This window comes from Trypanosoma rangeli, assembly GCF_003719475.1.
Source record: "Trypanosoma rangeli strain AM80 chromosome Unknown Tra_15.4_contig_00169, whole genome shotgun sequence".
NCBI lineage: Eukaryota > Euglenozoa > Kinetoplastea > Trypanosomatida > Trypanosomatidae > Trypanosoma > Trypanosoma rangeli.
Window position 1 is genome coordinate 16,791 of NW_021705915.1, and position 23,959 is coordinate 40,749.

Consider the following 23,959-nt stretch of genomic DNA (forward strand, 5'->3'; position numbering starts at 1 on the left):
TCCACATATATATATATATATATATATATATACAGACAGGCACACGACACACAAACAAACGAACTCAAGAGCCCTACGTCCAAAATAACGGGGGCTTCGCCACGAACTCACCAAACGGGAGTCCGCAAAGCCTCCTGCAAGCGACGCTTCCCTTCCCCTCCGTGTGGAGAGGGCTAGTCGTCGCCGTCATGGCAGTTGGGGGGGTTACGACGGGAGGGCCGAAGCAAAACAAAAAGAGCTGCACCCGCCGCCCCTCCACCAACGACAAGTTTGGAGACAAGAAGAAAATTAAGTTGAGCATAAATAAACAGGGGCGGGGAGTTAAACACACTGCGGCATCGACACCCCAAGCCCCATTCTGGCCCCGAATTCTTCCAAGAGACGTCGGCGGCTAAATAAATAAATAACAATAATAAAACACCTTAGCAGCCCCACGACCCACCCTCCCTTCACAGGCACCCCACGCAAAGGACGTACGGCATCGTTATAGCGGCAAAAAGCAAACAAACGCAATGTGACGCGTCAAGGATGATGATGCAAGCAAAAGACGAACTAAATACAAAGGAATCTCCTTGTGCAAAACATTCACCTACCACTTCCATACGTTATATTCGTTAGTTCTCCCCCGAGACTGTCAGCACCAGGCAAAGTGATAAGGGCAGGGCAAAGAAACTTTACACCTGATTCAAAACCCTTTTCACCTCCCAGAACCTCACTCGTCCGCGAAGACACAAAGAAACAAGGAATTCATTGCGACCAGCTCCGCAGGCGATGCAGCGAATGGTTTGGCCCGAGTGCAGCATCACAGCATAGGATGGCTCATCCGAGATGAAATCGTCTGACCGCTGCAAGGGAGCACACACACCACTTGCGTCCTGAGAAACGCATCCAGAAAAACGCTCCTGAATAAATGGTTCAAGTCCAAGAAGCGGGGTGGGGGCGAGGCCTTCAGCAGAAGGAGCTGCACCAGCACAGCAGAGAGGCCAAAAGGAGCTGCAGCCGTCATACGAGGTGGCAACCAGTAGGTGACCTCTTTCCGGAAGTGGTAGGGCGCAGAGGTCGTTCACCCACGAACGATGGAAACATCGCCGCGCAACAAGTACAACCCCATCCCTCACAGCCCGAGAAGGTGCGGAAAAGGATTGTGGCTGCAGAAGAGGCGACTGTGCCTCTGTGTCCTCCATTAAAAACGGATTTGAAGCCCGGGTTGGTAGGCTGCTACTTGTTTTGTTCCCTCCGCTGATGTGTGAGAGATGGTACACCGTGATGGAGTCATCCTCGTTTGTGACGACAAGGAGGTCTGGGTGGAGGGCGGCGTCGGCGTGACTGGGGACCCACTGCACCGCCAAAAAGCATCCAACGGAGTGATTTTCAAGTGCAGTGATGTGGCCCACCTCAGATTCCATGTCCAGTGCCTTGACGAGGCGCAGTATTCCACCGTCACAGGAGACCGCCACCATGCCGCTATCCTCATCCACGAGAAGAGTCTCCGCAGCCACACACGTCACACTCGCAGGGAAAGAGCCCTTCTGTCGCGCCGGTGGTGATGCCCAAACGGATGAAGGTGCCGCTGTATCTTCAAGCCATAGTCGCTTAAGAAAGTGTGGCACCTGCATAGCCATTGCCTGCACAGGTCTCTGTCCAAATAAAGAGATAAGTTTGCTTAGCCAGGCCCCCTCCAGTGTGACACACACTAGCAGCACGTGTCCACTGATAAACCCCACTGCAAACACAGAAGCTAGGCATCCGCATCCCTCTTTACTCGCAAATGGAGCCGTCAAACTACTCCGCTTCCTACTCAACCCCGCACGCTCAATTGTTAGGTCCAAGCATTTTTCCAGACCACACTCCACTTCCGTGATGCATGTGACTAGACCACTTACCACCTGCTTGGGCGTCACACGTGCGGAATCCCCGCTGTCTCCACCACTCACCCCGCCTGAGAAATTAAGACGCTGCACAACTTTTCCCTCAAGCATGCTAAAGAGAAGCAAATCCCCACCTTGGTTGCCAATCAGTATAAACGGCTCTACCGCAATACACTGCGTTGTGACACCCATCGCGGCATTCATCTCTTTCTTCATTGCCCGCTCTGCTTGACCTCGCTCAAACGACAGCCCTACTCCCTTTTTTGCCCCCTGTCTCATGGGAATTGCAGGCTTGTAAAAGGTAAAGCTCCTATTTGATTGCTTTTGCCCGCCTTTGCGCAATGTCTCCTGCTCCCTGTCGGTGGGGAATCCAGGCTCCATGTCCATGTACGTCTCACCCACAGTTGTACAAAGAAGAAATGGGCAATGAGCAGTGATCCTCCGTGGCGTTAATGAGGCCACAAGCGTCTGTAACGGAACCACCTCTAGCAAATTTCCTCCTTGGTGTCTGACGGCGTATGTAGTGAGTTGATTAAAGCTGCTGGCTGTGACTAGCGTCAGCTGTACCGGGGTACCCTCCACGGGAGGGTCCTCAAGAGGTGAGGACGGAGGCGAAGGCTCCACCAGAGTGTTGATTGCCGTCTTTTGTTCTTCATCTTGTGGATTTGTGCCGGTGGTACTTGGGGCAACACCAGCAGGGACGCTCTTCGCGCGGGATGCAGAGGAGGCTGTTAAAACGGTTTGCGGAGAACCTAACAGTAATTCACTCATTCGCGATGAGGTCTGCACGTCGTGGATTCCGTCAGGAAATTGTTGAAGATGCTTCAAAGAAGCTGCTGGAATTCCTCTAGGGGGAAGAGAGCAAGGCAGCGTCTTTGGACTAGGCAGAGAGAACAAGTTCGGTGAAAGACTCGATGCCGCTGTCGCCGCTGTCGCCGTTGTCGTCGCGGCATGTGCGTGAAAGAGATGGGAGCTACGCTTCCACTTCACACGCAAGAGTGGACGACACGCGTCGCTGATGCCAATAGAGGCACAGGACGGGATGGCTGCAGAGGCGTTCATTGCGTTGTTACGGCTCCGCGGAGTGGGTAGGTCAACGACAAGGGTCTCATCTGGAGGCAACGTGAGACTGTACAGCGAGGGATTCCGCAGCTCCACAAAGGCCCCATAGATGCTCATATGGGGAGAGTTGGTGCTGGCCACCGTTGGGTATCCACTTGACTTGTAGGCTACTGAAAGCGCATTCACCAGCGACACCTTCGCGTTAAACTCCATCTCCGTCGGTGTCACTTCAGTTGCATCCAAACACGACGACGGAGAAAGGCACACCAGGCCTGCCATGCTAGGCGTGTCCCGACTTGTGCCGAGAGCAGCATTGGGGGTGTTCCCAAACTTCACTCGAAAGCAAGTCGCGTCCTGCCGTGAGAGGCCGCTGCCGGAAGCAGCGTCGACAGACAAGTCAGGCATACGCGTGTGACGGGCCTAATGTGTGTGCGGCGTATAATGCGCTCCCGGTGGTGTTCCTCTGCCACCTCGACCCTTCAGTGAACTTCCTCTCCTTTTCTTTTCTTGTTTTATTTTTTTCCTTCTGTGTTCCCGCCAGCCTACAACCCACCCACCACTTTTCCCTCCGTTCTCCCGAGATAGATGGCGTGAAACCTCCGCGAGCACACAGAGACAGACAGAGAGACAAAGAAAAAAAAGCAACTGCGAGGCCGTTCCGTGCGCCACATCACATTCACACAGAAAAAAAGGTAAAAAAAAAGGCAGCCGGCCAAATATCTCGCGCCGTCCGCGCCAAATGCACAAAAATAAAATAAAATAATTTTTTGTTTTAAAAAAAAAAGCGTTTTCTTTTCTTCATTTTGTCACCGTTTTTTGCCTAATAGCCTTTATCTCGTTTTGCGTTATCCCTCTTATGCCTTCCCAGGTTACCTTTTGAATGCGCAATTGCCTCCACTCGAACGTTTTATTCTCGTGGTGACTGTGGTGCCCCCTCCCACCATCCGCCCTTCCCACACAGAAAGAAAGATTTAACACAAAAACGAAGCTGAAACCTGCCTGACCCGCGCTGCGTCCGAATGGGGGGTGGGGGGGGGGGGGGGGAGGGGAGGGGGGGATAGGTGGAGAGGACGAACCACAATCAAAAGCTAGTTGAGGGAAGTAACCAACTCCTCAAAGGCATACAAAAAAAAAAAAAAAGAAGGCAAAGGAAGCAAACAAGTACCTTAACGGACGGATGTGATTCACCACCACTACCCCGCCCCTGGCACATGGCCTCCCCCTTTTCCTCAGATGAAGGAGGGTTGCAGCTGCCTCTCACTATCACGTTGCGGTGCGTACTAGCTTCCCCTCCCGCAGCTCTCCTCGTTTTTGTGCGTAGGAACAAAAACCATTCGTACTATCTCTGCTTTCACATTAGTTATTACTTTCATTTCATCTATGCAGCTGCTTACCTCGTTTTGGGCCACAACGCAAAAAAGCGGTGCGGTTAATAAAAAACAAAAAAATGTAAACAAGTAAACAAGTAAAAAAAGTAAAAAAAGTTCCAAGTGTCACTGGGCTGGTGTTAGATGCGCCAGTCGTAGCACCGAACTCTTACAGACCCTTGTAGTATGTGTACATCGCCACTGGGGAGCCGTCCTTGCGCTTCAGTCCCTGAAACGACGACTCCAGACGGGTGGCGGGGATGCTCACTATCGGGCTGAACGCACCGAGTGCCAATGGCACGCCCACGCCAAGACCCAAAATCTGCAACGCCGTCTCTGTACAGAGCGGAGACCCCCTGGCAAAGGCGTAGCGAGTGGTGAGCGGAGCCATCAGAAGCGTTGGGAGAAGCATTGAGGGAATGTTCCACACGACACGCGTCACCGAGCACTTCTTCAGACTGTCCATGCCGGCGGCAAGACTCTGCCCACGCACCTCGCCGTCCTCGTCCACAACCTTCAGTCCGGTGCCAGACGACATCCATTCGTTCTTCCGCATCAACGAGAGGTTCGCAATGGCGGCGGCGGACACGGCGCAGAACGGCACAGTCGCGCGGATGGCCGTCGCCTGAATGGTGCCACTCGGCACCCGCTTAAGCAGCGCTGTTGCCCCCAGTCCACCAGAAACGGAGATACCCACCGCCGCAAGGTATGCCTTCGCAAGTTCCCCAAGAGGCTGCTTGTCGGAGGAACGATTGGCGTAGTTGACCGCACTGTTATAGCTCTGGTTAAACCACTGAATAAAGATAGTCCGTGGGACACTGCTGACCGTACCAGGCGTCATCATAAAAGGGACAATAAAAGCGTTCATGGGGAGAAATGCGCAGAAACGGAACAGCGGGAAAAGGGTTTCGCCGGTGGTTGGGTGCACGCAATTCTCAATGGCGGTGCGTGCGCGCCAGAGGGTCTTGTCGTCCACATTCACCTTCTCCCCGGCAGCCACGCGGTCTAAAAGAAGCCGCTTCTGCAACAGTTGGCGCTCCGTCTGGAAGCAGAGCAGCGGGTTGATAGAGGAAAAGAAGTACAGGATGCGGCCCTTGTAGGTGTCCATGTCATACATGGGCTTCGTAAGCGAAAACGGTGGATAGCTGAACATTATTGTTGGTTGTTTATTTCTTGAAGAACCTCGGTGGCGGTTGTTATGACGCTTGCAATTAAGTGTCGAAAGGAGACTAAAACTTCCAAAAATAACTCTACTAGTCACAGCAAGAGAAGCAAAGAGGGGAAAAAATGAAGGAAATTCAGTGACGGCAAAGCAAACACGGCAGCCACAAAGGCCGACGACATTCCCCCCTCCCCCATGCACAAACAGAGAGAAAGAAGCGAATAATTGAAACCGTTGCCCGACTTCGCTTCAGATAAGCCGTCCTCGCTACGGCTGTCACCACCACATCCCTCCCCGCGGGGTGTGTCAGCCTCATCGGCATCGGCATCAGCGCCGTCAAGAACCATCTTTGTCACACCCAACTCCAAAAGCGAGTGCAGCTCGCCAGACGTGTGAGAGATCCCGCCACGGCCCCTCTGTCGGCACTGAGCGCATGAACGACTCGCCCTCCTGCACGCTATCCACAAAGTTCATGTAGACATGCTCAGTGCCGTCCGCGCCCTTCGTTGGAGCCCTTTGCGCCCGCGTCTCCTCTGCCGCCTGCTTCGTCGTCTGTGCTGATTGACGCTCCCGTTTGCGACTTTTCGCGGACACAAATGAAAACGTCGCGGCGTCCTGCAGCGGACATGTCATAAGTCGCACTGCGGTCGTCTCGGGGGCATCCCACCTCATTTTCTCCAGGATCCAACGCTCCAGGTGCCGCACCGCAACCTCGCCCCCCGCCAAAACAACGAGCGCATCGCACTGGCAGATCCACAGGACAAAGCCACGCAGCAGGCCATCGTTTGCAAAGTTCCGCAGCTTCCCCAGATGGGCCGGAGTAAAAATTGGAAAAATGCGGTAGGCTCTGAAAACGGGCTGCTCTTCGGCATGCCGTTTGAGGTCACGGTTGCGCTTTTCAATCTGCTGTGGAATGGCAGCCACGTGACGTTCGTAATTGCGGCGCTGGTGCTCAAAGAAGCGCTCCTGATACTGCGAAAAGATTTTGTTCTCCGTACTCAGTGGATTCATCACGCTTTCGTCGAAGAGGTTAAAGCGCAGGTTGCTGTTGGTGAGACGATCCTTCGCGGTGGTACCGAGAGAGGCAGCCGGGAGCACACCGGCTACGTTGGCAGCCTCGTGTGGTTGTTCCTGGCGAGCGGCTCGCCTGGCGCGATCACGCTCCTCCTTCGCCTTGCGTAGTCGCTCCCGGCGCTCCGCCCGCAACTCCTCTCGTGTTTTTACCACCTTCACCACGGCAGGTCGCTCCTCCACGCGGTGGTGGTAGTGCTGCGAGTAGTGTGTTTCGGGCAGAACGGGGTGATGCACACAGTCAAGCTTCCCCGGAGCCAGGTTTGCCAAGCTGTAGCGCGGCATGGAGAGTGCCCAGAGGTCCCACGGCTCCACGTCCGGGACCCCGTCCGCAAAAAATTGATCTAGAAGAGAATGTACTTGGTGCGGTGCGGTAGACCCAGCGCAGCAAAGGGCGCGTAGCTCTTTTTCGTATCGTTCACGTCGTGTCTGGTGCGACTCCTCCTCCTGCCGTGCCGCATCCTCGCGCCAGAAGGCATCCAGTAGCTCTTTATTTTTCTTCACATCCTCCGCGTCACCAGACGGGGCCGTGGAGTTAAACGCCGGTGAAACTGCAGGGGGGGCACCAAATCCAACACGACGGCGTGGCGCAGCGCGATGTGTGTAAGAGTTGAGTCTTGGATCAACTGCCTGCAGTGGAACGGGGGCATCGTCTTGCTGCTTCTGCGTCGCTTCCGCCACGGTGTGCTGCAGTAATGCGGAAGAAACTGTCGGCCTTGTTGGCGCTGTCTTTGCCACAGCAGAAAAGTCAATGTCTGCGTCGTCGTCAATGTTGATTGGCCGACGCTGCGGCCGCTTCGACGCCATGCCTAAACCTTAGCTATTCCCCCTTGACTCAACTGGAGAGCAAAAGATATATATATAAAGCCAGGCACACCGTTGTGAGAGGGAACATCAACCTTCACCCCACCGCCATGCAGCGAATAAATCAGGGGAGGAAGATATTAACAAAAACAAAAAAGATTACTTCGCTTCAGGGAATACGCCAGAAAATCAGGTGGGTGGTGCCGAGGTACCGCGACGAAGGCGATAATCAACACCCGCCGCCACCGGGGAGCAATTCCCCCCTCAGCTGCCGCAGGTAAAGCCACCACAACGGCGGCAGACAGCGGTAGCACGTAGTCAATCATGCTGTTCCACTCCTCCAACGCGAGGAGAGCGGCATCCAGTGAGAAGGAAGGAAAAAATAAGAAGTGGTCAAGCGCTGATCGCAGCCGACACAGCCAACGCCGGCATTCGGCCGTCGGAAGGCACTGCAATCGCCACCGTCACGCTCCATGTGGTCCGCCGCCGAAACAGGCAACGCCAACGGTGCCCCGTGAAAACCTCTGGGAGGCTCATTTTTGCGCGGTGCCATGACCCCCGTCTCCCTCCACTAGCGAGGGTCCCTCCGCCGTCAACTGAGCCTCGTTCTTCCACAGGCAAAAACTGGCGGGCGGCAGTTTCGCAGCCGCGCAAAGATCCTTGAGAGACGAAACGTCGGGCAAGCCGCCTCCGGCTGCCAAACAACCATGAGCGAAAGTGCCTGGAGGAAACCTCAATCTCGTGTCCAGAAATCCAAGAAGAAAAGGGCAACGGGGATGGCTCGCCCTGTGAAGGACGCGGAACCCGCCTTGATGCCAGTGACGCAGCTACCGCCCTCGCAATGCTTACACGCTCCTCAGCCATCAGCTGCCACTGAAGGCGCAACAGAGCCGAAATGATGTGCAACCCCACAGCTACGTCATCGGCGTCCGCTGCCAACGCAACCGCGGCCCAGGAGAAGACCCGTTGGTACTCCCGCCGTAGTTTGTCGATGTAATCCAGCTCTAGCGCGGTCCAAATTGCGTGGCCCTTCATCAGGCCCTTCTGCTGCTGCGCCCCTGAGCCCTGAAACTCCAGTAGGCGACTCCTATCCTCACCACTTGTGCCTGCATCACTCGGCAAGGATGGAAACATGTTCCGCTGCGATAACGCATGGAGCGCCTCGCTGAAGGCGCGAGGCAGCAGTATAAGAGGCGTCCCCCGCGCGCTACCTAAACAGCGGCACAAACAAGGGATCCTGTCGTTTGTGCCGTGCACACGTGGCAGCAACGACGTCTCCCGACCCATGTGAGCGAGCGCTGTTGCCACTACGCAGGAGAAGCGTCACAGCAGCGCGCGGCACCGGTGACGACAAGGTTAGAGAACCAAGAAGAATACCGTGCACCCGCCGTCCATGCAGCGCTCCCAACGTTGTCTTATGTGTCGTCTCCATCCAACCAAAGGGAGGTACGAGCGAGTGAACGCATCCCCCGTACCGCCTTGTGCGCCTCGCTGCCGCTGTCCGCATAAGCCCAGCCACGCAGGCTCGTCGCCGCCTCGCAGTTCAACGGCTCCACGTCACCGGCATCACTGCGGCCCCGACACTTAGCCCCACGCAGCTAATCCCCGAGTATCAGATCACCAAAGAGGTGCACCGGCATCATCGACAAGAAAAGGGCGTGTGACGCACCGCATTGGGTCTTGTACACGTAGCCCACCACCACTGTGAGTCGCGGCAGCAGCCGCAGCCCATCACCACCCCTCACGTCCCCGGCCATTTTGTTACTGCTGCCACCTGTGTGTGTGTGTGTGTGTGTAAGCCGCGCGGTGAGTTCGTGCAGCATCGCGTTCAGCGTGAGATGCATCTTCTACTCGGAAAGAAATCGGTACGACTCATCGGCAACGCCACACAACTGACGTGCGTGGGCTTCTTGCATCACCGCAAAAAGCGGCGGCGGTGGACACAAGAATGTTCACACACGTCGGCTGCTCATTGAGAAAAGCTTCCATAGACGCCTCTGCAGCCTCAGCCTAGATACGCTCATCGAAGCCGCGCAACCCACCTTCATATCTGTTTGTGTGATACGTCTTCCCTCGCGTCCCCCGCCTCGTCGCCGCCGTGCCCTGCTCGTTGAGGATGTCCAGCAGCAACATTGGGCCCCCGTGCCACGCGGCAGCACGCTCCAGCCACCTTCACTCTCCACCAGTTCAAGTTCAAGAGCAATAAGCAACGCACACGACATTCGAGCGAACAAAGTCATCTCAGCCAGGGACATCAAACGCCGCAGCCAGCGTTTCAGCCAACTCCACCGAGCCAGACCTGTGGCCATAAAGGGCAGGTGAAGTTTGGTGCTCGTAACGTATCGATGTATCCACGAAGCACGACGACGGCTTCCACACGGGTCACGCAAACTACACTCGAGTGTCCACATTATTGCGAGAAGCACCTCATTTTTTGTCCATGGGCAGAGGAGGAGTGGAGAGTTGTACTGCACATCAGCGGTAACCTCCGGCTGAGACCCAATCGCACTTACAAAGACAGTGAAGCCCATGGCAGGATGGGACCATCAAAGCAGAGGATTCAACGCCTGGTGCAAGTATCCTGTGATGGATGAACTCCAGACTGTGCTTCAGAAGGTGGCAATGATGATGTAAAAAGAAGGGCATTAACCACAGTAACAAGTGGAGCCGTGATGCCTATTGCCGCTGTGGAAGTAATGAGGAAGCAGACTGTTGTGGTCCGACGTTGTTTACTACAATGTTCCTTTAGCAACACGTCTTCGTTGTACACCGTTGCAGGATGTGGTCGAAAAGTTGCCCTGTCACAAACCTCACCGCAGCAACTTCCTCGGGTGTCGGTGAAGGAAGCAGCGGCGCTGTCGTGTCCACCGAAACTGGTGTTATAACGTGTGGTTTATTGCTCGTGCCTATGAACATCCCCACCTCGCAGCACGACACCGCAGCAACACCATCGGAAGGGATAGACAAACAACAGCGGCGTCTTCCGCCACTGTAGTGTCTCTGATAATGAACAAACTCGCATATTCAGAATCCGCCATCAGCCAGACAGATACAGAAGCACATACAGCCGCCGCCTCGGTTTTCTTGTCCTCTTTCCCCCGGCCCCTTGCAATGACAACAGAGAAAAAAATAATAATAATAAATGGATCCGTCCACACCACAGATGCACACGCACCACAGTGACGCCTAGGACCACTCAGGAACCCGCGTTGGCAAAGGCCAGGCCTCGATGCAGGCCACACAGTATTGCTTATCAAGTGCACGGGACACAGTTGCGTGCGAATCACCACGCTTCTTCTTGAGCGTTGCTCGTACCTGTTCTCCCAGATGTTTTTTTTTGTTGTGTAAGTGTGTTTTTTTTGTTTTTCATTTTTTTTTCTGTTTTTAGTGTCTCACCCCTTTGGATTTGGTGGGTCTTCTTCTCTTCTGTCCGCGGCTCGCTGCTGCCAACTTAGTCACCTTTAAACGCACACACACACACACATACACACACGTACACACACGTACCTCGTCTCCTTCCTCTCCATGCGTCACTGCCCCCAGTGGGAGCAGTTCACTTTGAGGGGCAATGCCGAGAGAGGTGGGCATCCGAGCCGCAGTATTTGCACTGATCCTTTGACCTGCGCAACGCTGTGGGCCGCTGCTGCTGCTGCTGCTGCATCGTCGCTTTAGGGGGCTCCTGACGCCACGTTGTGTCCTGCTCCGTTTGGAGAGCAGCAGCATGCGCCGCAGCCACACCATCACTATTGTCCTCACAGCCCGGGTGGCTCTGCAGCCTCGCCAATTCCTTCACGGCAGCGCGGCCGTCGGCGTTGCAGTGCCGCGTGAAGTGATCCGTCGACCCGCACCGGCCACAGGCGTCCACGGCTGAGGAAGCCGTGGCTCCCCCGCCCCTCCCCTGGCGCCCCTCTGCTGTCACTGCAGGTTCACCGGAAGAAATGGCGGCCCCTTCCGCAGGCGTGCGATGTCGCTTCTGCCGCAAAGGCTTTTTACCCGCGCGCTCGTGCGGTCTGTCAGTGTTTGCCTTGTTCTTGTGGAGGTGCTGCGGCAGCTGTCCACCGCAGCTGTAGATCTCCTCGAGTGCAATGGGACTCGGCAGCACATGAATTGGAGTGTCGCGAAACCGCAGCCGGTTGAGGTGCGCAATGCAGCTCGGCGTGGCGCCGCCCTTCGCGACAGTGTCAGCATTAGGGACATCAGTCCCACTTTTTTTTTCGGCAGCAGCGACATGAGCACGGAACAACTCCTCCAGCGTGCGATCCTCCTCCGCAATGTCCCCGCGGCTTGTGGCAATCGTGCTGCTATTCGTGTAGGGTGAGAGGGGCGCGGTTCCCAGGGCAAGCGCCACCGCCTCCGCGCATGCGTCATCCTGCAGCTCCACCAGCGCAAAGCGGCGCGACCCACATCCCGCAAAGACACTGCGGCGAACGCCGCCGTCAAAAACGACGTTCAGAAACGACTCGTCTGCCACAGTGGGCAGCGGGTAGACCATGAAGCAGCGCCGCGACATCGCACACGCCAGGCACTTGCCCCACGATGAAGCACCCACCTCGCTCCTCCTCGTACCTTCGGTCACCGCCGCGACGAGTAACACTGACAGCAGTTGCGTGGAGCAAAGAGAGAGAGGGAGAAAAAATATATATAACAATAATAATAATAAGATTGCGGAAGAAGTGCAGGCACCGCAGCGGAGCCAACGCCCAAAGAGAGGATGAGGCAGGACGACGACGAAACAAAATGAGGGTCCTTTTTTTTTTTCACGGCAGGAGAGGCCACCGGAAAAGGGAGAAAATAAAACCACCACACACACAGACGGGCGGATGAATGCACAGACACGCAACGCAAAAAAAAAAAAGTGTGCGGGGTCGTATGCGTCAAGGTGCAAGCAACACATGCAGCATTGCCCCGGCGCCGCCACCGCCACGACTAATCCCCCCACGTGGCGGGCAGAAGTGTGGCGAAAACAAACTGCCACACACACGGACACACAAACATAGATGGGCACAGGGCCACGTAGACACAATTTATTACAGTACATTACATTCATGCAAACAAAAAAAAGGTAAGGAAGAAGAAATAGGAACAAAGAAATAGAGAAGGTGGTAGGTGAGAAAGCAAAAAAAAGAAAGAGAAAAAAATTCGTCTGCAGTAATCCAATCATGAGGATGCACTGCAGCAATAAAATGATCTCACTTCACCGTCCACCTCCCTCTCTCTCTCTCTCTTTCCTTCCCGGCTCTTGAAGCAATGCAAACACAAAGAAAGAAAAAATGGGCAACTGGGAAAGAATAAGTTTACTGCTAAGATTAAATCCACCCCCATCCCACCACCAACCCCACCCACTCCTCCCCACGCCCGGCTTCTGATGGCATCTCCTTCACCACAAGTGAAAACGGTGTCGGCGTCACACACGTACACACACGTATGGGCCTACACGCACAAAGGAAAAAAAAAAATTTGTATCATTTACATACCAACAACCCTCCTACGATCCTCGACCTCTCTCTCTCTCCCTTCTCGATTTTTTTTTAAATTATTACTATTTTTTGATTTTATTTTATTATTTTTTTGATTCTGTTGGGTTGTTTGTGTTTCGTGTTTCTCTAGTTTTCTGGTTTTCTGTGTTTGTCACCCTCGTTTCTTCCAAAATCATACATCCTGTCATCCCCTACCGTTATTTTACACCCACGACTTAGAGAGTACCACGCGGGTCCCAAGACGTGGAAAAGTGGATGCGCTCTCCATCGACCCCTCCATGTTCGCCACACGCCTCTTTATGCAGATGTTGTAGAGCCGCATTGGCCCTCGCCCCTCCGCGCCAGTGGCAGACGCCGCGGTGAGGCGGGTGTGGCCGAGGCTTGGGGTACTAGAGCGCTTCTCAGACAGTGTGGTAGGGGGAAACGTCCTGCTGCCCGGGCACAAACGCTCAAACTCTCTCCAGTCAATGGGTATCTCCATCGTCCGCTCAAGCACGCGCTGATGTGCGCCCTCGCTGCGCATCCGCTGCATTGACGAGGTCCGCCGCGTCCGCTCCGCATGCACGGCCATGGCCAACTCCACGCATTGCGTCCTCGCAGCAAAGGACGAATCCACCTTGAGACTGTTGTGTTTCGCTGAGTCCAACCCCGACGCCGCCCTGAAGTCGTGCAACTTCAGCAAGGAAAAAGAGAAAGAGGATGGGCTCTTGAAAGAGCTGCTGCTAATTGTACTCTTTACGAGGGGCGTCGCCTCACCGTTGACTGCTCTCTCTGTGGGGTTCGCTTGCTCGCGGCATTGTGACATCTCCTCTGTGTTGGAAGTGACACCGTAGCAAAAGAGCACACTCGGCTCCGTCTGGGGAGCCCCGTTGTCGTCCAAAGCACCAGGAGGAGCAGCAGCGGCAGTGAAGGTAGAAGCCGTCGCAGCGGCAACACGCGTGTCTCGCGGCAGACAAAAGACGGCCTGGTCGTGAAAGTACGGGACCTCCGTCACTCGGCCGAGAATCGGCCCCGCGTGGCTGTTGTTGTTATTAAGCGTATTGGCGTAGCCTGTCAGGCGCAACGGTCTCTCGTGGGAGTCGCCGTGCGGGGCTGTGGAAGGGGTGCGTCGCCCGCTCCGCGGCATCTGCGACACCTGCGACAGGAGGAGAACCTTCTCGTGTCGTGACACATTCCGATGCGGGGGCACAACGTTAGCCGCGTTCCATAGCGGCGGGTCCGCCACAACCCCTCCCAGCTTCCCGCTTGCACTGGCCCCTCTAGAGAAGGCCTGACCAACGCCACACCGTGGCTGATGGCGCCACGCGGTGATGTGGTCACGCAGAAGTTGAATCTTCCCACGGCGGTACGCGCGGTGGTCGGGTGGCGGGAGATAAAAATCAAGCCGCCTTGCCGCGACGCTCTCAGGCCCCGTGACGGCGTTGCCGCCACAAGGCGCCATTGCACGGACCGCCCCGCTCGTTTTTTTTTTGCTTTTTTATCCGTTCTTATCTTTCGTTTTCCCTTCTTTATGTGTGTACGTTCCTGCCTTCCCCTCCGGTCGCACAAGTGTCAGAGTACCAGGCTTACACCCTGCACTGCGCCGGCGCCCGCAGCGAGAAGAAACCCCAAGAGAGAAAAACAAAAAACAAAAAACACGGGTAACAGTGCAACTTGCACGGCACCCACCCCCTCCCTCTTTGCACCTTCACCGCACAGGCTGTAGGCGTCCGTCGCTGCCGTGGTGGGGTAGAGAAGTCACACGTAAGGAGTGACGGCAAGCGGAAAGGCACAAGCACACCTCGGCGACAAGGGGAACACGGCAACAAAACAAAAATAAAACAAAAAAGCGAGGCGGCAACTCAGCCCTTAGCTCTCCCCTGGTGAATGCACTGACATTCATTTCTTGTTGACACGGAAGAGGCGAGGCGCCAACGCGGGAGCAAAGAGCAGGCCCAGCACGGAAGAAGAAGACACCCCACCCCACCTGCCGTTTCCCCTCCATCTTGCTTAATTGCACACACGCACACATTTACCTAAACTGCGTCTCAGGCGTGTAATTACCGCGCGTGTGCCGGGTGCCTCCACTGCTCACACGGTGCTTTCATTCCTGCCAGAAAACTTTTTTTTAAACAACATATATATATATATGTGTATATATATATCCCAGCTACGCACCCATCATTCACGCGCGTCATGGCGTGTGTACGAGTTGGTAGGCATTGGGGTACGGTACAGGCATACGTGGCACGCGCCTCTGCTTCCTTACCGTGCGGGTGGTATTGGAGGCAACTCCCGCGACATGGCAAGACAAAAGGCACCGCGTGTCATGTTAAACTTGCAAATCTCAGGCATATATATATATATATATACATATAAACATATATATATTATATATTATATGCACAAATACTGACTTTTTTTTTTTGCATGCATACATACTGTGTACATGTATACATACATCAGCAGACCACAGGGAGTAGTCTGTGCGAAACAACGACTTCGCAGAGGCGGAGAAAAGGGTTTGGGGTAAGATGAAAAATAAACGTAAACTTGTACAACAAAACACACATACACAACACAAATGTAAAATACAAAATGATGGTGTGTGTGGGAAGCCTGGAATTACGCAGCGGATCCCATGCCTCTCCCCCACTCACACCGTTAATTTCTGCAAACGGGCATTGCTTCAAAGCCTCCGTCCAGGATCATCCAGATGGCATCTAATGTACGATGATCCTCCTACTCTCCCGCACTCTCTGTGGCTCTACCCCACAGATACACACACCGATGCGGCCTTCCACTCCCCTACACGCCCTCTATTTCCCCCCTCTCTCCCTCCACATGTGCGGGCGTCACCGCTCCGTTTTCCCCTCCACTCACCCAGACACTTATTTGTTTTCTGTGGCTCGGTCATTTGCCCTCGCAGTCACGCCACATACTGGTGGACCTCTCAACACACGCAACGTATGCGTGCTTACGCGTACCATTCATCCCCTTGTGGAGACACCTCCCATCCCACCCCCACCTTCGCCGGTAATCCCCCCTGAAAGAGCTCCCCTGATGATACCAGCGTAGCACCGCTCCACCGCTCTTCATCGTATGACCCCAGTAGCCGTCAGCATGTCATTCTCGCAGCACCACACATCAAGAAGAACCCTCATGGTGCGCACGCAATCGCAGGAGTTTCACCCCGCGTTAAGAACGCGGGGCCGCCATCGACTCTGCCGCCGCGCGGTTAAACGCAGCTTCACGCAAAAAATACGGCCACGGGTAGCGCAAGGCGTTGGTATCCGTGCTCTGATGCTGGAAACGACGCGCCCGCGCCCCCTCTGTCAAGACAATGGCGGCGATGGAGGAGCGACGGGGGTGAACCAGTACGCAAACCCTGCGGGGAGTACAAAGCGGGAGTTGCACTTAGATCCGCTCAAGGGCGTCCAGATCAATGCAACTGCGGCCATTCTTCACAACATTCTTGACGGATGCCACGACACGAAGAGAACCGTTGCACTGCAGCTCCACGACGTCCCCGGTGTGCAGCCAGCCATCGCCATCCAACGCGCGAGATGTTTCCGCCGGGCGTGCGTAATACCCAGACATCAGCGTCGGCCCACGCAAGAGCACCTCACCACTCGGGCATGCGTTGCTGTGCCGCCACGGTCCCACGTCACGTAGCTTCAACTCCACTGCATCTAACAGACCACCAACGCAGTCGCGTTGGGTGTCCCACAAGTACTGCAGCGTGCCACACCCACCGCTTTCTGTCAGGCCGTACTGCTGCAACACAGATACGCCGCAGACAACCTCCAGAAACTCTTGTGTGTCCGCAGACAAGGGAGCGGCAGCAGAGATGACGGCGCGACAACGACCACCAAGCACCTTACGTGGCGTGCAGAACACGGTATTATTCAGAAAGGGCGTATCTAAGCAGCATCGAATGGCGCGGCGACGCTCCTCAAAGGCAACACGAAAAATCGTGCAAAGAAACCCCTTTGATGGCAGGGTGCGATCCAAGCACTGTCGCAGCTCATTGAGGACATACGGCACACTAACGAGCACCAACGGTTTGAACTCGCACAGGTCACCGTGTGGCAACACGGACACGGTTCCCTGCCGCTGGTACAGCGTGAACGGCGTGCCGTAGCAGATGAGATAGCCGCGGTGCAGAAACACATTCTCGGCGACAAACTCCATAATAAGAGCAAAGGGCAAATAACCGAGATAGCAAGGGCGCTGCTGTTCCTCATCACTGCGCGTAGAACCACCTTCTTCCTGGCTCAGGTGGGCGGCCACGGCTGAGAAGTCCGCATCAAACTTGGTGATGTTAAGGCGTTCCTGATACGCCGTGACCGCGGCCTTAAGTGCCCCGTGCGACAGCATGACCCCTTTTGAGTCACCGGCATTGTAGATCACCACAGCCAACTCCGTCGGCCCGGTTGGGAAGTTCAACACCGCACAGCTCCGCATCTCCGCCTCCACGTCCTCATCGTCCTCACCGTCGTCGTCGTCATCGCCTGTGCAGGGGTCAGGGCCGCCAGTCACATCGCCTCCTGCGGTAGAACTCAAACTTCGGTTGCACGATGCCCCGCCGCTGTCAGTCCTCCGCGGGAAAATTGAGACCCCACCACATGATGCGCGCTGCCTTTCCAGCGGCGCACTCGAGAAGTGAGCCGTGCTGCTGGCACTGTGACTGTGATCCCGCCCCAATGGCGGTGAAGATGGGGCGAATGGCGCCACGGCATCCTCACCGCCGTTTGCGTGAAGACGATCGGACTCCGCCTTGTGTCTCTCTTGCAGCTTGCGACAGGCCTCGCGAACCGCAAGGCATCGCTCCCACTCAGCCCTGCCAATCTTCAGCACTTCAGCCCAAGTGTGCACCACGGCGTCATGCACCTCCATCGTCTTGCTCCACTGCGCTGCCGCGCAGGAGGACATTGCCTCCTCCATGTCCGGAGGTCCCCCGGCATTGACGACCACAAAGGCAGGCATATGAGTTGCTCTCCTCGCAGCAAAAATGGCATGAAGCTGCGGTAGGAGGCTTCGCGTGCACACTACGACAGACAATTTGATCTCCGCCGCAACCTGCTCTGCAGTTACCTTGTCACCGTCAAAAAGAACACATACGAAGCGCTGCGACCAGACAGCGTAGCAAGTGGCCAGCCACTCCCAGCGGGTGCCCCCGCAGATACCAACCATTGCTCCGGGCGAGAGCCCCAATGCCCGCAATCCACACCCAAGAGCTACAACGCGCTCCCATAGTCGGGCATAGGTTCGGTAACTTGTGTGCCCCATCGTAATGCTCACGTGTTGCAACTCTCGAGAACCTCGTTCCCCGCCATCGTGGTCGCCTCCCCCATTGCGCGTGACGCGCACAGCCCCCACACAGCGCCACGCCACCGCCTGTTCGGTGCGTCGCCGCATGCACAGTGCGCGCAGGTCTCTCACCAGCGGGAAGAAGGAAGCCCCATCCTCGCACTGATACTTCCGCCGCAGAGCCTCATGACTAAGGTGCCGTGAGTGGGGCCCACAAAACACACAACTCTCCTGTATAGGAGCAGACGAATCAATTCCAGCATCACAATCACCCTCGTCACCATAGTCGTCATGGTCACTGCAACCGTCATAGAAATTGCGGTTGGCAACTGACCGCATCCCTGCTGGGAAGCACCTGCAATTGTTGTCACTATCGGGGCGGCGCAGGCCATGAGTTTCCCCACCGGCTTCTTTGTCTCCAGCTGCCTCAATGCTTTCTGGAGGGTGCACCGACTCCTCATCGACCGGCAGGGCGAATGTCCCATACCTACGTGTTTGAATGGCTAACTCATTCGGAACAAGCGAGTACTGGTGTTTCAGTCTCAATAACGTCACCAGGGCGTTCATGCGCAATTCGGCAGGTGACGTAAGTACGAACGGTTGCCTATTAATCTACACGAAATAAGCCGACGGCAAAAATAATAATAATAATGATTTTTAAAAAATGGGCGTCGATGATATGAACTACTCAGAGGAAACCCACGGCAGCAAGCAGGGCGGCAAGGGTGTTCTGCAGTGATGCACTGCGCCTACAGATGTCCTTCTATTCCCTTCCTCCTGCTCCGCTTCCTCCACTTCCCGTGGGTTCCGCTCCTTGACGGTATTGCGAAAATATCAGATCTTACAAATTCCGTTCCCTGCACGGCCTCCAGTACCACTGGCTGCAATGAAGAAGAAACAAACAAACAGAAAAAAAAAGGGGGGAAAGTGAAGGGGGGGCAGAGAAACGGGGTAAGGAGTAGAACCAAGACACAACGGCGGTGCAGTGTTCAGTCGCAGAGACTGCACGCCAAGAGCACATAACGGACGGTATTTGGGCAAATAAAAACGCTGTGGCAAAAGCAAAAAAAAAAAAAATGAAAGAGGAGCGAACCACAACAGCAACGAGAAAAACAAAAACAACAACAACAAGTACTGCAGCCAGCTCCATCTGGGAACCCCCTTCCATCCTGCACCCTCCACACGCGCCGCTATACTGATCACAGAGAGAAATAAACGATTCTCCCAAATAAATCAAAATAAAAATAAAAAACGGCCGCGGAGAATTGGCCTCCACGTCCCCACCCCCCACCCCTCCCTTGGCTGTCTTCTCCACCATACAAGCAGTTGCCATCTCTTCGCCTCAGATACGCATTTGATGTTGTCGTGCGGGTTTCGCGCCAGCGGCCGCAAGAGGAATACCCGCACAAAATAAGAAGTAATTCGAAATACAAAGAGTTTTTTTCTTTTGGTTTTGCTGTTTTTTGCCCCATCCCCCTACCACAGGCCAACGCCATGACGTGCACGCACTGCCCAGAGAGAGAGAGAGAGAGCGGTAGGGAGGGGAGTAAAGCCATGCAAACACATGTCCGTAAAAAAAAGAGTATTGAAAGGCCTACTTATTGCCCTCCCTTCTTCCTTCCCAACCCCCTCCATCGCCGCCACTGCTCCCACCCATTCATCCCACACAGCGGCAACAGGAGTCCCCGCGCCATTTTTGGTCTCGTGCTTTTACGGCTCATAACACCCACGCACAGCACAGTAAAAGAATGCCGCGCCCCGCACTGCTGTGTGACCTCGCACTTCTAATCGCCTTCATATACCACAATGCATCACATACACATACAAGAGAACGAAAACGAAAAAAAAAAAAGTGTACCGCCTCTACGGGTCCATAAAAAGCTCTTTAATAATATCGGCGTATCGCTTGTCAATTTCGCGGCGCTTTAGCTTACTCGCCGCGGTGAGAATCCCATTCTCAGGCGTCCATTCATCGTCAATAAAACGAACATGACGCACGCACTCCATGGGCTTACGATTCGCCTTCCGCGCCGTTGCCTGCATGGACTCCGTGGCCTTGCGCTGGAACTCCGGGTCACACAAAATATCAGGATAACTGCATTCAATACCCTGCTCCCTCGCAAAGCTCACCACCTTTGCCTCATCAGTCAGTACCAACGCACAAATGTACGAGCGAGCAGGATGGACAAGCACGCACACACCGTTTGGCATGCAAAGTACGTTCTGTGTGTACATCGACTCCAACGCCTCCATCGCAATGTACTCGCCCAGCACATTCTTCGCCAGCGCCTTCACACGGCCGATAATGCGGAGAGAACCATTCGCTGTGATGCTGCCCACGTCACCTGTGTGAAACCACCCATCCTCGTCGATGGCCTCCCGCGTAAGCTGCTCCTGCTTGTAGTACCCCTTGAAGAGAAACGGGCCACGCAGCAGAAGCTCCCCTCGTGGTTCCGGCGTGTCTGTGTGCTTGTACTCATCCACGTCGAGAAGCTTCAATTCCGCTGTAGGCTCCATCTGTCCCACCAACTCCGGTTCAATGTCGCCACGGCGCTGAATTCCGCCAACACACACCGTCTCTGTGAGGCCCCAGCCCTGAACCATCAACCCAAAGACGACATTGACAAACTCCTGTGTGGCCTCACTGAGTGGGGCACCACCAGAAAGTATCATACGCAGCTTGCGACCCAAAAAACCTCGTGGTTTGTCAAAAACCTTCTGATTCCAGTAAGGTGTGTCCTTCCCTTCCTTTAGAGCCTTTAAACGCGTTTGATAAGCGTGATCAAAGACGCTGCGCCTCACCGTGCCCTTGGGGGGTAGTTTTGCCTGAATAGTTTTCTTAAGTGTTTCAAAGATGCGTGGTACGCCAAGAAGAAACACAGGATTAAATTCCTCAAAGTCGCCGGTGGGACGGGCAGTGGTTACCGTTAATGTCCTCGGGGTACCAAAGCAGATCAAGGCCCCGCGTGCAAGAAAAATGTTCATGACACTGAACTCCATGATGTGGGCAAGTGGAAGATAGACGCAGTACGCCTCTCCCTCCTCGTAAGGGCCAACGTTATCCATCACGCGGTATGTCAACCCTCGCACGCCCGCTCCAAGCGAGCCGTGTGTGTGAATCACCCCCTTTGGATCCCCTGTGGTGCCGCTTGTGTACATAATCAACGCCAGTTTATCGTTGTCCGTTGGTATTCGTAGGGGAATACCCGCCGCGGCGCGGCGGCCCATCTCCACCACCTCGATCCAAGAGATAACACGGCAGCCCTTTGCATCAAACGATGCAGAAAGGGTGTCGTTGTAAATAATTGAAGCCATAGGGATTGTGCCTTCACTCATCAATTTAACAAGGAAGACAGCGTTCTTTGAGTTACATACAATCGCACTGCACACCGTCTCCCGAATTGCGTACGCCAAGGCGTCCTCACCCAGCGTGGCGTACACCGTGCAGGCCACCATGCTCTGGGACCAAATACCGTAAATCGTCGCCAGCCACTCCCAACGTGTCTCCTCATAAATGGCAATGTTGGCGTTCGGCTGAATCCCGAGCTCCACCAGGCCACGCCCAAACGCCGTAATATATCCCCAAAGCGTATCAAAGTTAATGTACTGGGTCTTCTTCAGGTAGGTGACATCAATGACCTTCTCTTTGCCTGTAATGGCGTCCGTCGTCGTCTCCTTCTCTACGCGATCAACAGGACGATATGCAAGCACACGTCGTTTGGGGTCACGGAGGCATAACTCCTCAAGCTGTCGCATGAGGTTTGGGCCGTTGTACGCCTCTTCTGAAAGTTGCTTGTGCTGCGCATCGTCGTACCCAGTAATGCGGTAGATGGCTGACGCGTTGGATCTCTCAGTGCCTGGGATGGGGACGTTCAACGTGCCGAGCTGACGGTACTCCATCACTTCCTTGTACGTGACGATGGAGAGGCGATTCCTTGCGTCCAACACCGACACAACGCAGCCCCCCATTTCGCTTACCTCCTGCCCGCCTGTGTGTCTTTCCTCTCCTATTTTTTGTTGGTTTTTCAACGTTAACGAATTCCCCCTTCTCGCCTCCCTGAGTCCCCCACCTGTCCCTACAGCTGCGACTGCAGCTAGTGGTGGTGGCGATGGTGAAGTTTTGCCTCCTGACGCAGGTGCAGGTATTCCTTGCGGTGGTGCTGCTGCCACGTGAACGTTAGCACCTCCCAAACCCCGTCAGCCTCTGTGTCTCGTCGTACCTGTGCCTCGCTCCCCTCGGTGAGACGGATGTATACAAAGAGGATATGTCAAGCGGCGCACCTAGGCACACGTATTGCGGTGAATGTTGATGTTTATTCCTACTGAAAAAAATACCCACAAAAAAAAAAAACGAGCAGCATGTCGGCGCCCACGTCCAGAAAGTACACGGTGGAGATATACATACGCGCCCACACCTACACCACGGCGGGGCCGGGCGTCCGCAAGGATGTAGATGTCGCCAAACATAAAAAAAAAAACAAGCAAACAAACAAACAAACACAAAAAAAAAAAGCGCACGTGACGCTTTGGTGGAATAGGAATAATGCCCTCCACACTTTACTTTACCCTGCCCACTCCATCCGCCCCATCCTCATTCCGGTAGATCTCACAAAACCCACATGTACACCCGCACGCATGGCCGGGTGACGGGGTGAGTGAGGGAGTGGGTGTGTGCAGCAGTACCGCCACCGGCATCCCCTCTATTTCCCCTCCCCTTGGTCTGCACCTCATCCCGAGCCACCGTGCGGCAAGGCGAGGTGCGCTCCAACTCGCAGCAGACAGTACCAGTCACAAAAAAAAAAAAAATACAACCAATGATGGAAGTGGAAGAATGAGGCAGATGAAAATACGACCCCTACAAGGCTCCCAAAGCATCACCTCCACCAGTGTGAGGGTTCCGTGACAGGCACACGCAGTAGGAAGAGGAAGCCACCGCCTGCAAGGGCAACAAAAAACAAAACAAAAAATTGAGAGTAAAAAGAATGAGGTGTCTTGTATGTGCAGGCCCAATGCCGACGAAGTGCCCACCCCGCGACCAGCACAAGACAAACCGCATTGACGACCCCAGGCCTTGGACCTGAAGACGCAACTTTGCAGGAGGAAGGTAGAAAAAATGAGATTATGCAATCAACAACAAAAAAAAAAAAGCGCGACAACAAAAAACAAAAACCAAATGGAAGAAATATAACAATGAAGATGGAGGCGTGGAAAGAACACACGGCGCCGAAACAGCATTAAAAAAGAGAGGTTCATCAAATGGTACGGGCCGCATACGATGCGCCATTCCAGCCCCACTCCCAAAAACGTTGTGGCGGCCCGTCGTTCAGGCTGCATGCCAAAGATCAAGCTTAACTGTCAGATATCCAAAAAAAAAGAAAATTATTATTTCCCTTAAAACTCCGCTCCTCTCATCAAGTTGCATTCATTACATTGCTATTACCATACTGGCCACTCACGTTTGGTCGCTAAGACTCCTCCACAAAAAGTAACTGAATGACGTCAGCGTATCGCTTGTCAATTTCGCGGCGCTTTAGCTTACCGGCCGCGGTGAGAATCCCATTCTCAGGCGTCCATTCATCGTCAATAAAACGAACATGACGCACACACTCGAACTTCTGCCGATTCGCCTTCCGCGCCGTTGCCTGCATGGATTCCGTGGCCTTGCGCTGGAACTCCGGGTCACACAAAATATCAGGATAACTGCATTCAATACCCTGCTCCCTCGCAAAGTTCACCACCTTTGCCTCATCAGTCAGTACCAACGCACAAATGTACGAGCGAGCAGGATGGACAAGCACGCACACACCGTTTGGCATGCAAAGTACGTTGTGTGCGTACATCGACTCCAACGCCTCC

At 54.6% G+C, this 23,959-nt stretch overlaps 11 protein-coding genes and 1 pseudogene across 11 annotated transcripts, besides 19 other annotated features; all 12 read right to left on the reverse strand.

Moving 5' to 3' along the window:
• The first annotated feature begins 5 nt into the window (after positions 1–5).
• Positions 6–32: a microsatellite.
• Positions 33–392: 360 nt separating this feature from the next.
• Positions 393–417: a microsatellite.
• Positions 418–674: 257 nt separating this feature from the next.
• TraAM80_05285 (uncharacterized protein) lies at positions 675–3,335 on the reverse strand (the record flags this gene model as incomplete). Its single annotated transcript, XM_029382171.1, has 1 exon — positions 675–3,335. The coding sequence occupies one exon, from the start codon at positions 3,333–3,335 to the stop codon at positions 675–677; it is 2,661 nt and encodes an 886-aa protein (XP_029237954.1).
• An 83-nt stretch (positions 3,336–3,418) lies between these two features.
• Positions 3,419–3,456: a microsatellite.
• Positions 3,457–3,951: 495 nt separating this feature from the next.
• Positions 3,952–3,987: a microsatellite.
• A 479-nt stretch (positions 3,988–4,466) lies between these two features.
• TraAM80_05286 (putative tricarboxylate carrier) lies at positions 4,467–5,450 on the reverse strand (the record flags this gene model as incomplete). Its single annotated transcript, XM_029382172.1, has 1 exon — positions 4,467–5,450. The coding sequence occupies one exon, from the start codon at positions 5,448–5,450 to the stop codon at positions 4,467–4,469; it is 984 nt and encodes a 327-aa protein (XP_029237955.1).
• A 102-nt stretch (positions 5,451–5,552) lies between these two features.
• TraAM80_05287 (hypothetical protein) lies at positions 5,553–5,775 on the reverse strand (annotated as a pseudogene).
• Positions 5,776–5,795: 20 nt separating this feature from the next.
• TraAM80_05288 (U4/U6 small nuclear ribonucleoprotein PRP3) lies at positions 5,796–7,337 on the reverse strand (the record flags this gene model as incomplete). The annotated part of the gene is made up of 1 exon (XM_029382173.1): positions 5,796–7,337. The coding sequence occupies one exon, from the start codon at positions 7,335–7,337 to the stop codon at positions 5,796–5,798; it is 1,542 nt and encodes a 513-aa protein (XP_029237956.1).
• Positions 7,338–7,727: 390 nt separating this feature from the next.
• Positions 7,728–8,468, reverse strand: TraAM80_05289 (uncharacterized protein; the record flags this gene model as incomplete). The annotated part of the gene is made up of 1 exon (XM_029382174.1): positions 7,728–8,468. The coding sequence occupies one exon, from the start codon at positions 8,466–8,468 to the stop codon at positions 7,728–7,730; it is 741 nt and encodes a 246-aa protein (XP_029237957.1).
• Positions 8,469–8,541: 73 nt separating this feature from the next.
• TraAM80_05290 (uncharacterized protein) lies at positions 8,542–8,841 on the reverse strand (the record flags this gene model as incomplete). Its single annotated transcript, XM_029382175.1, has 1 exon — positions 8,542–8,841. The coding sequence occupies one exon, from the start codon at positions 8,839–8,841 to the stop codon at positions 8,542–8,544; it is 300 nt and encodes a 99-aa protein (XP_029237958.1).
• Positions 8,842–9,109: 268 nt separating this feature from the next.
• Positions 9,110–9,130: a microsatellite.
• Positions 9,131–9,286: 156 nt separating this feature from the next.
• Positions 9,287–9,865, reverse strand: TraAM80_05291 (uncharacterized protein; the record flags this gene model as incomplete). The annotated part of the gene is made up of 1 exon (XM_029382176.1): positions 9,287–9,865. The coding sequence occupies one exon, from the start codon at positions 9,863–9,865 to the stop codon at positions 9,287–9,289; it is 579 nt and encodes a 192-aa protein (XP_029237959.1).
• Positions 9,866–10,664: 799 nt separating this feature from the next.
• Positions 10,665–10,720: a microsatellite.
• Positions 10,721–10,799: 79 nt separating this feature from the next.
• Positions 10,800–10,837: a microsatellite.
• A 50-nt stretch (positions 10,838–10,887) lies between these two features.
• Positions 10,888–11,844, reverse strand: TraAM80_05292 (uncharacterized protein; the record flags this gene model as incomplete). The annotated part of the gene is made up of 1 exon (XM_029382177.1): positions 10,888–11,844. One exon carries the CDS (start codon positions 11,842–11,844, stop codon positions 10,888–10,890), a length of 957 nt encoding a protein of 318 aa, XP_029237960.1.
• Positions 11,845–11,965: 121 nt separating this feature from the next.
• Positions 11,966–11,994: a microsatellite.
• A 545-nt stretch (positions 11,995–12,539) lies between these two features.
• Positions 12,540–12,562: a microsatellite.
• An 84-nt stretch (positions 12,563–12,646) lies between these two features.
• Positions 12,647–12,691: a microsatellite.
• A 163-nt stretch (positions 12,692–12,854) lies between these two features.
• Positions 12,855–12,908: a microsatellite.
• A 105-nt stretch (positions 12,909–13,013) lies between these two features.
• Positions 13,014–14,252, reverse strand: TraAM80_05293 (uncharacterized protein; the record flags this gene model as incomplete). Its single annotated transcript, XM_029382178.1, has 1 exon — positions 13,014–14,252. The coding sequence occupies one exon, from the start codon at positions 14,250–14,252 to the stop codon at positions 13,014–13,016; it is 1,239 nt and encodes a 412-aa protein (XP_029237961.1).
• A 675-nt stretch (positions 14,253–14,927) lies between these two features.
• Positions 14,928–14,955: a microsatellite.
• A 188-nt stretch (positions 14,956–15,143) lies between these two features.
• Positions 15,144–15,193: a microsatellite.
• Positions 15,194–15,219: 26 nt separating this feature from the next.
• Positions 15,220–15,253: a microsatellite.
• A 954-nt stretch (positions 15,254–16,207) lies between these two features.
• Positions 16,208–18,670, reverse strand: TraAM80_05294 (putative long-chain-fatty-acid-CoA ligase; the record flags this gene model as incomplete). Its single annotated transcript, XM_029382179.1, has 1 exon — positions 16,208–18,670. One exon carries the CDS (start codon positions 18,668–18,670, stop codon positions 16,208–16,210), a length of 2,463 nt encoding a protein of 820 aa, XP_029237962.1.
• Positions 18,671–19,158: 488 nt separating this feature from the next.
• Positions 19,159–19,193: a sequence feature (A-rich).
• Positions 19,194–19,234: a microsatellite.
• A 383-nt stretch (positions 19,235–19,617) lies between these two features.
• Positions 19,618–19,635: a microsatellite.
• A 331-nt stretch (positions 19,636–19,966) lies between these two features.
• Positions 19,967–22,072, reverse strand: TraAM80_05295 (putative fatty acyl CoA syntetase 1; the record flags this gene model as incomplete). The annotated part of the gene is made up of 1 exon (XM_029382180.1): positions 19,967–22,072. The coding sequence occupies one exon, from the start codon at positions 22,070–22,072 to the stop codon at positions 19,967–19,969; it is 2,106 nt and encodes a 701-aa protein (XP_029237963.1).
• Positions 22,073–22,563: 491 nt separating this feature from the next.
• Positions 22,564–22,615: a sequence feature (A-rich).
• Positions 22,616–23,228: 613 nt separating this feature from the next.
• Positions 23,229–23,277: a sequence feature (A-rich).
• Positions 23,278–23,568: 291 nt separating this feature from the next.
• TraAM80_05296 (fatty acyl CoA synthetase 2) lies at positions 23,569–23,959 on the reverse strand (the record flags this gene model as incomplete). Its single annotated transcript, XM_029382181.1, has 1 exon — positions 23,569–23,959. A coding segment is annotated over one exon (391 nt), but the record flags the coding sequence as incomplete, so codon positions are not given.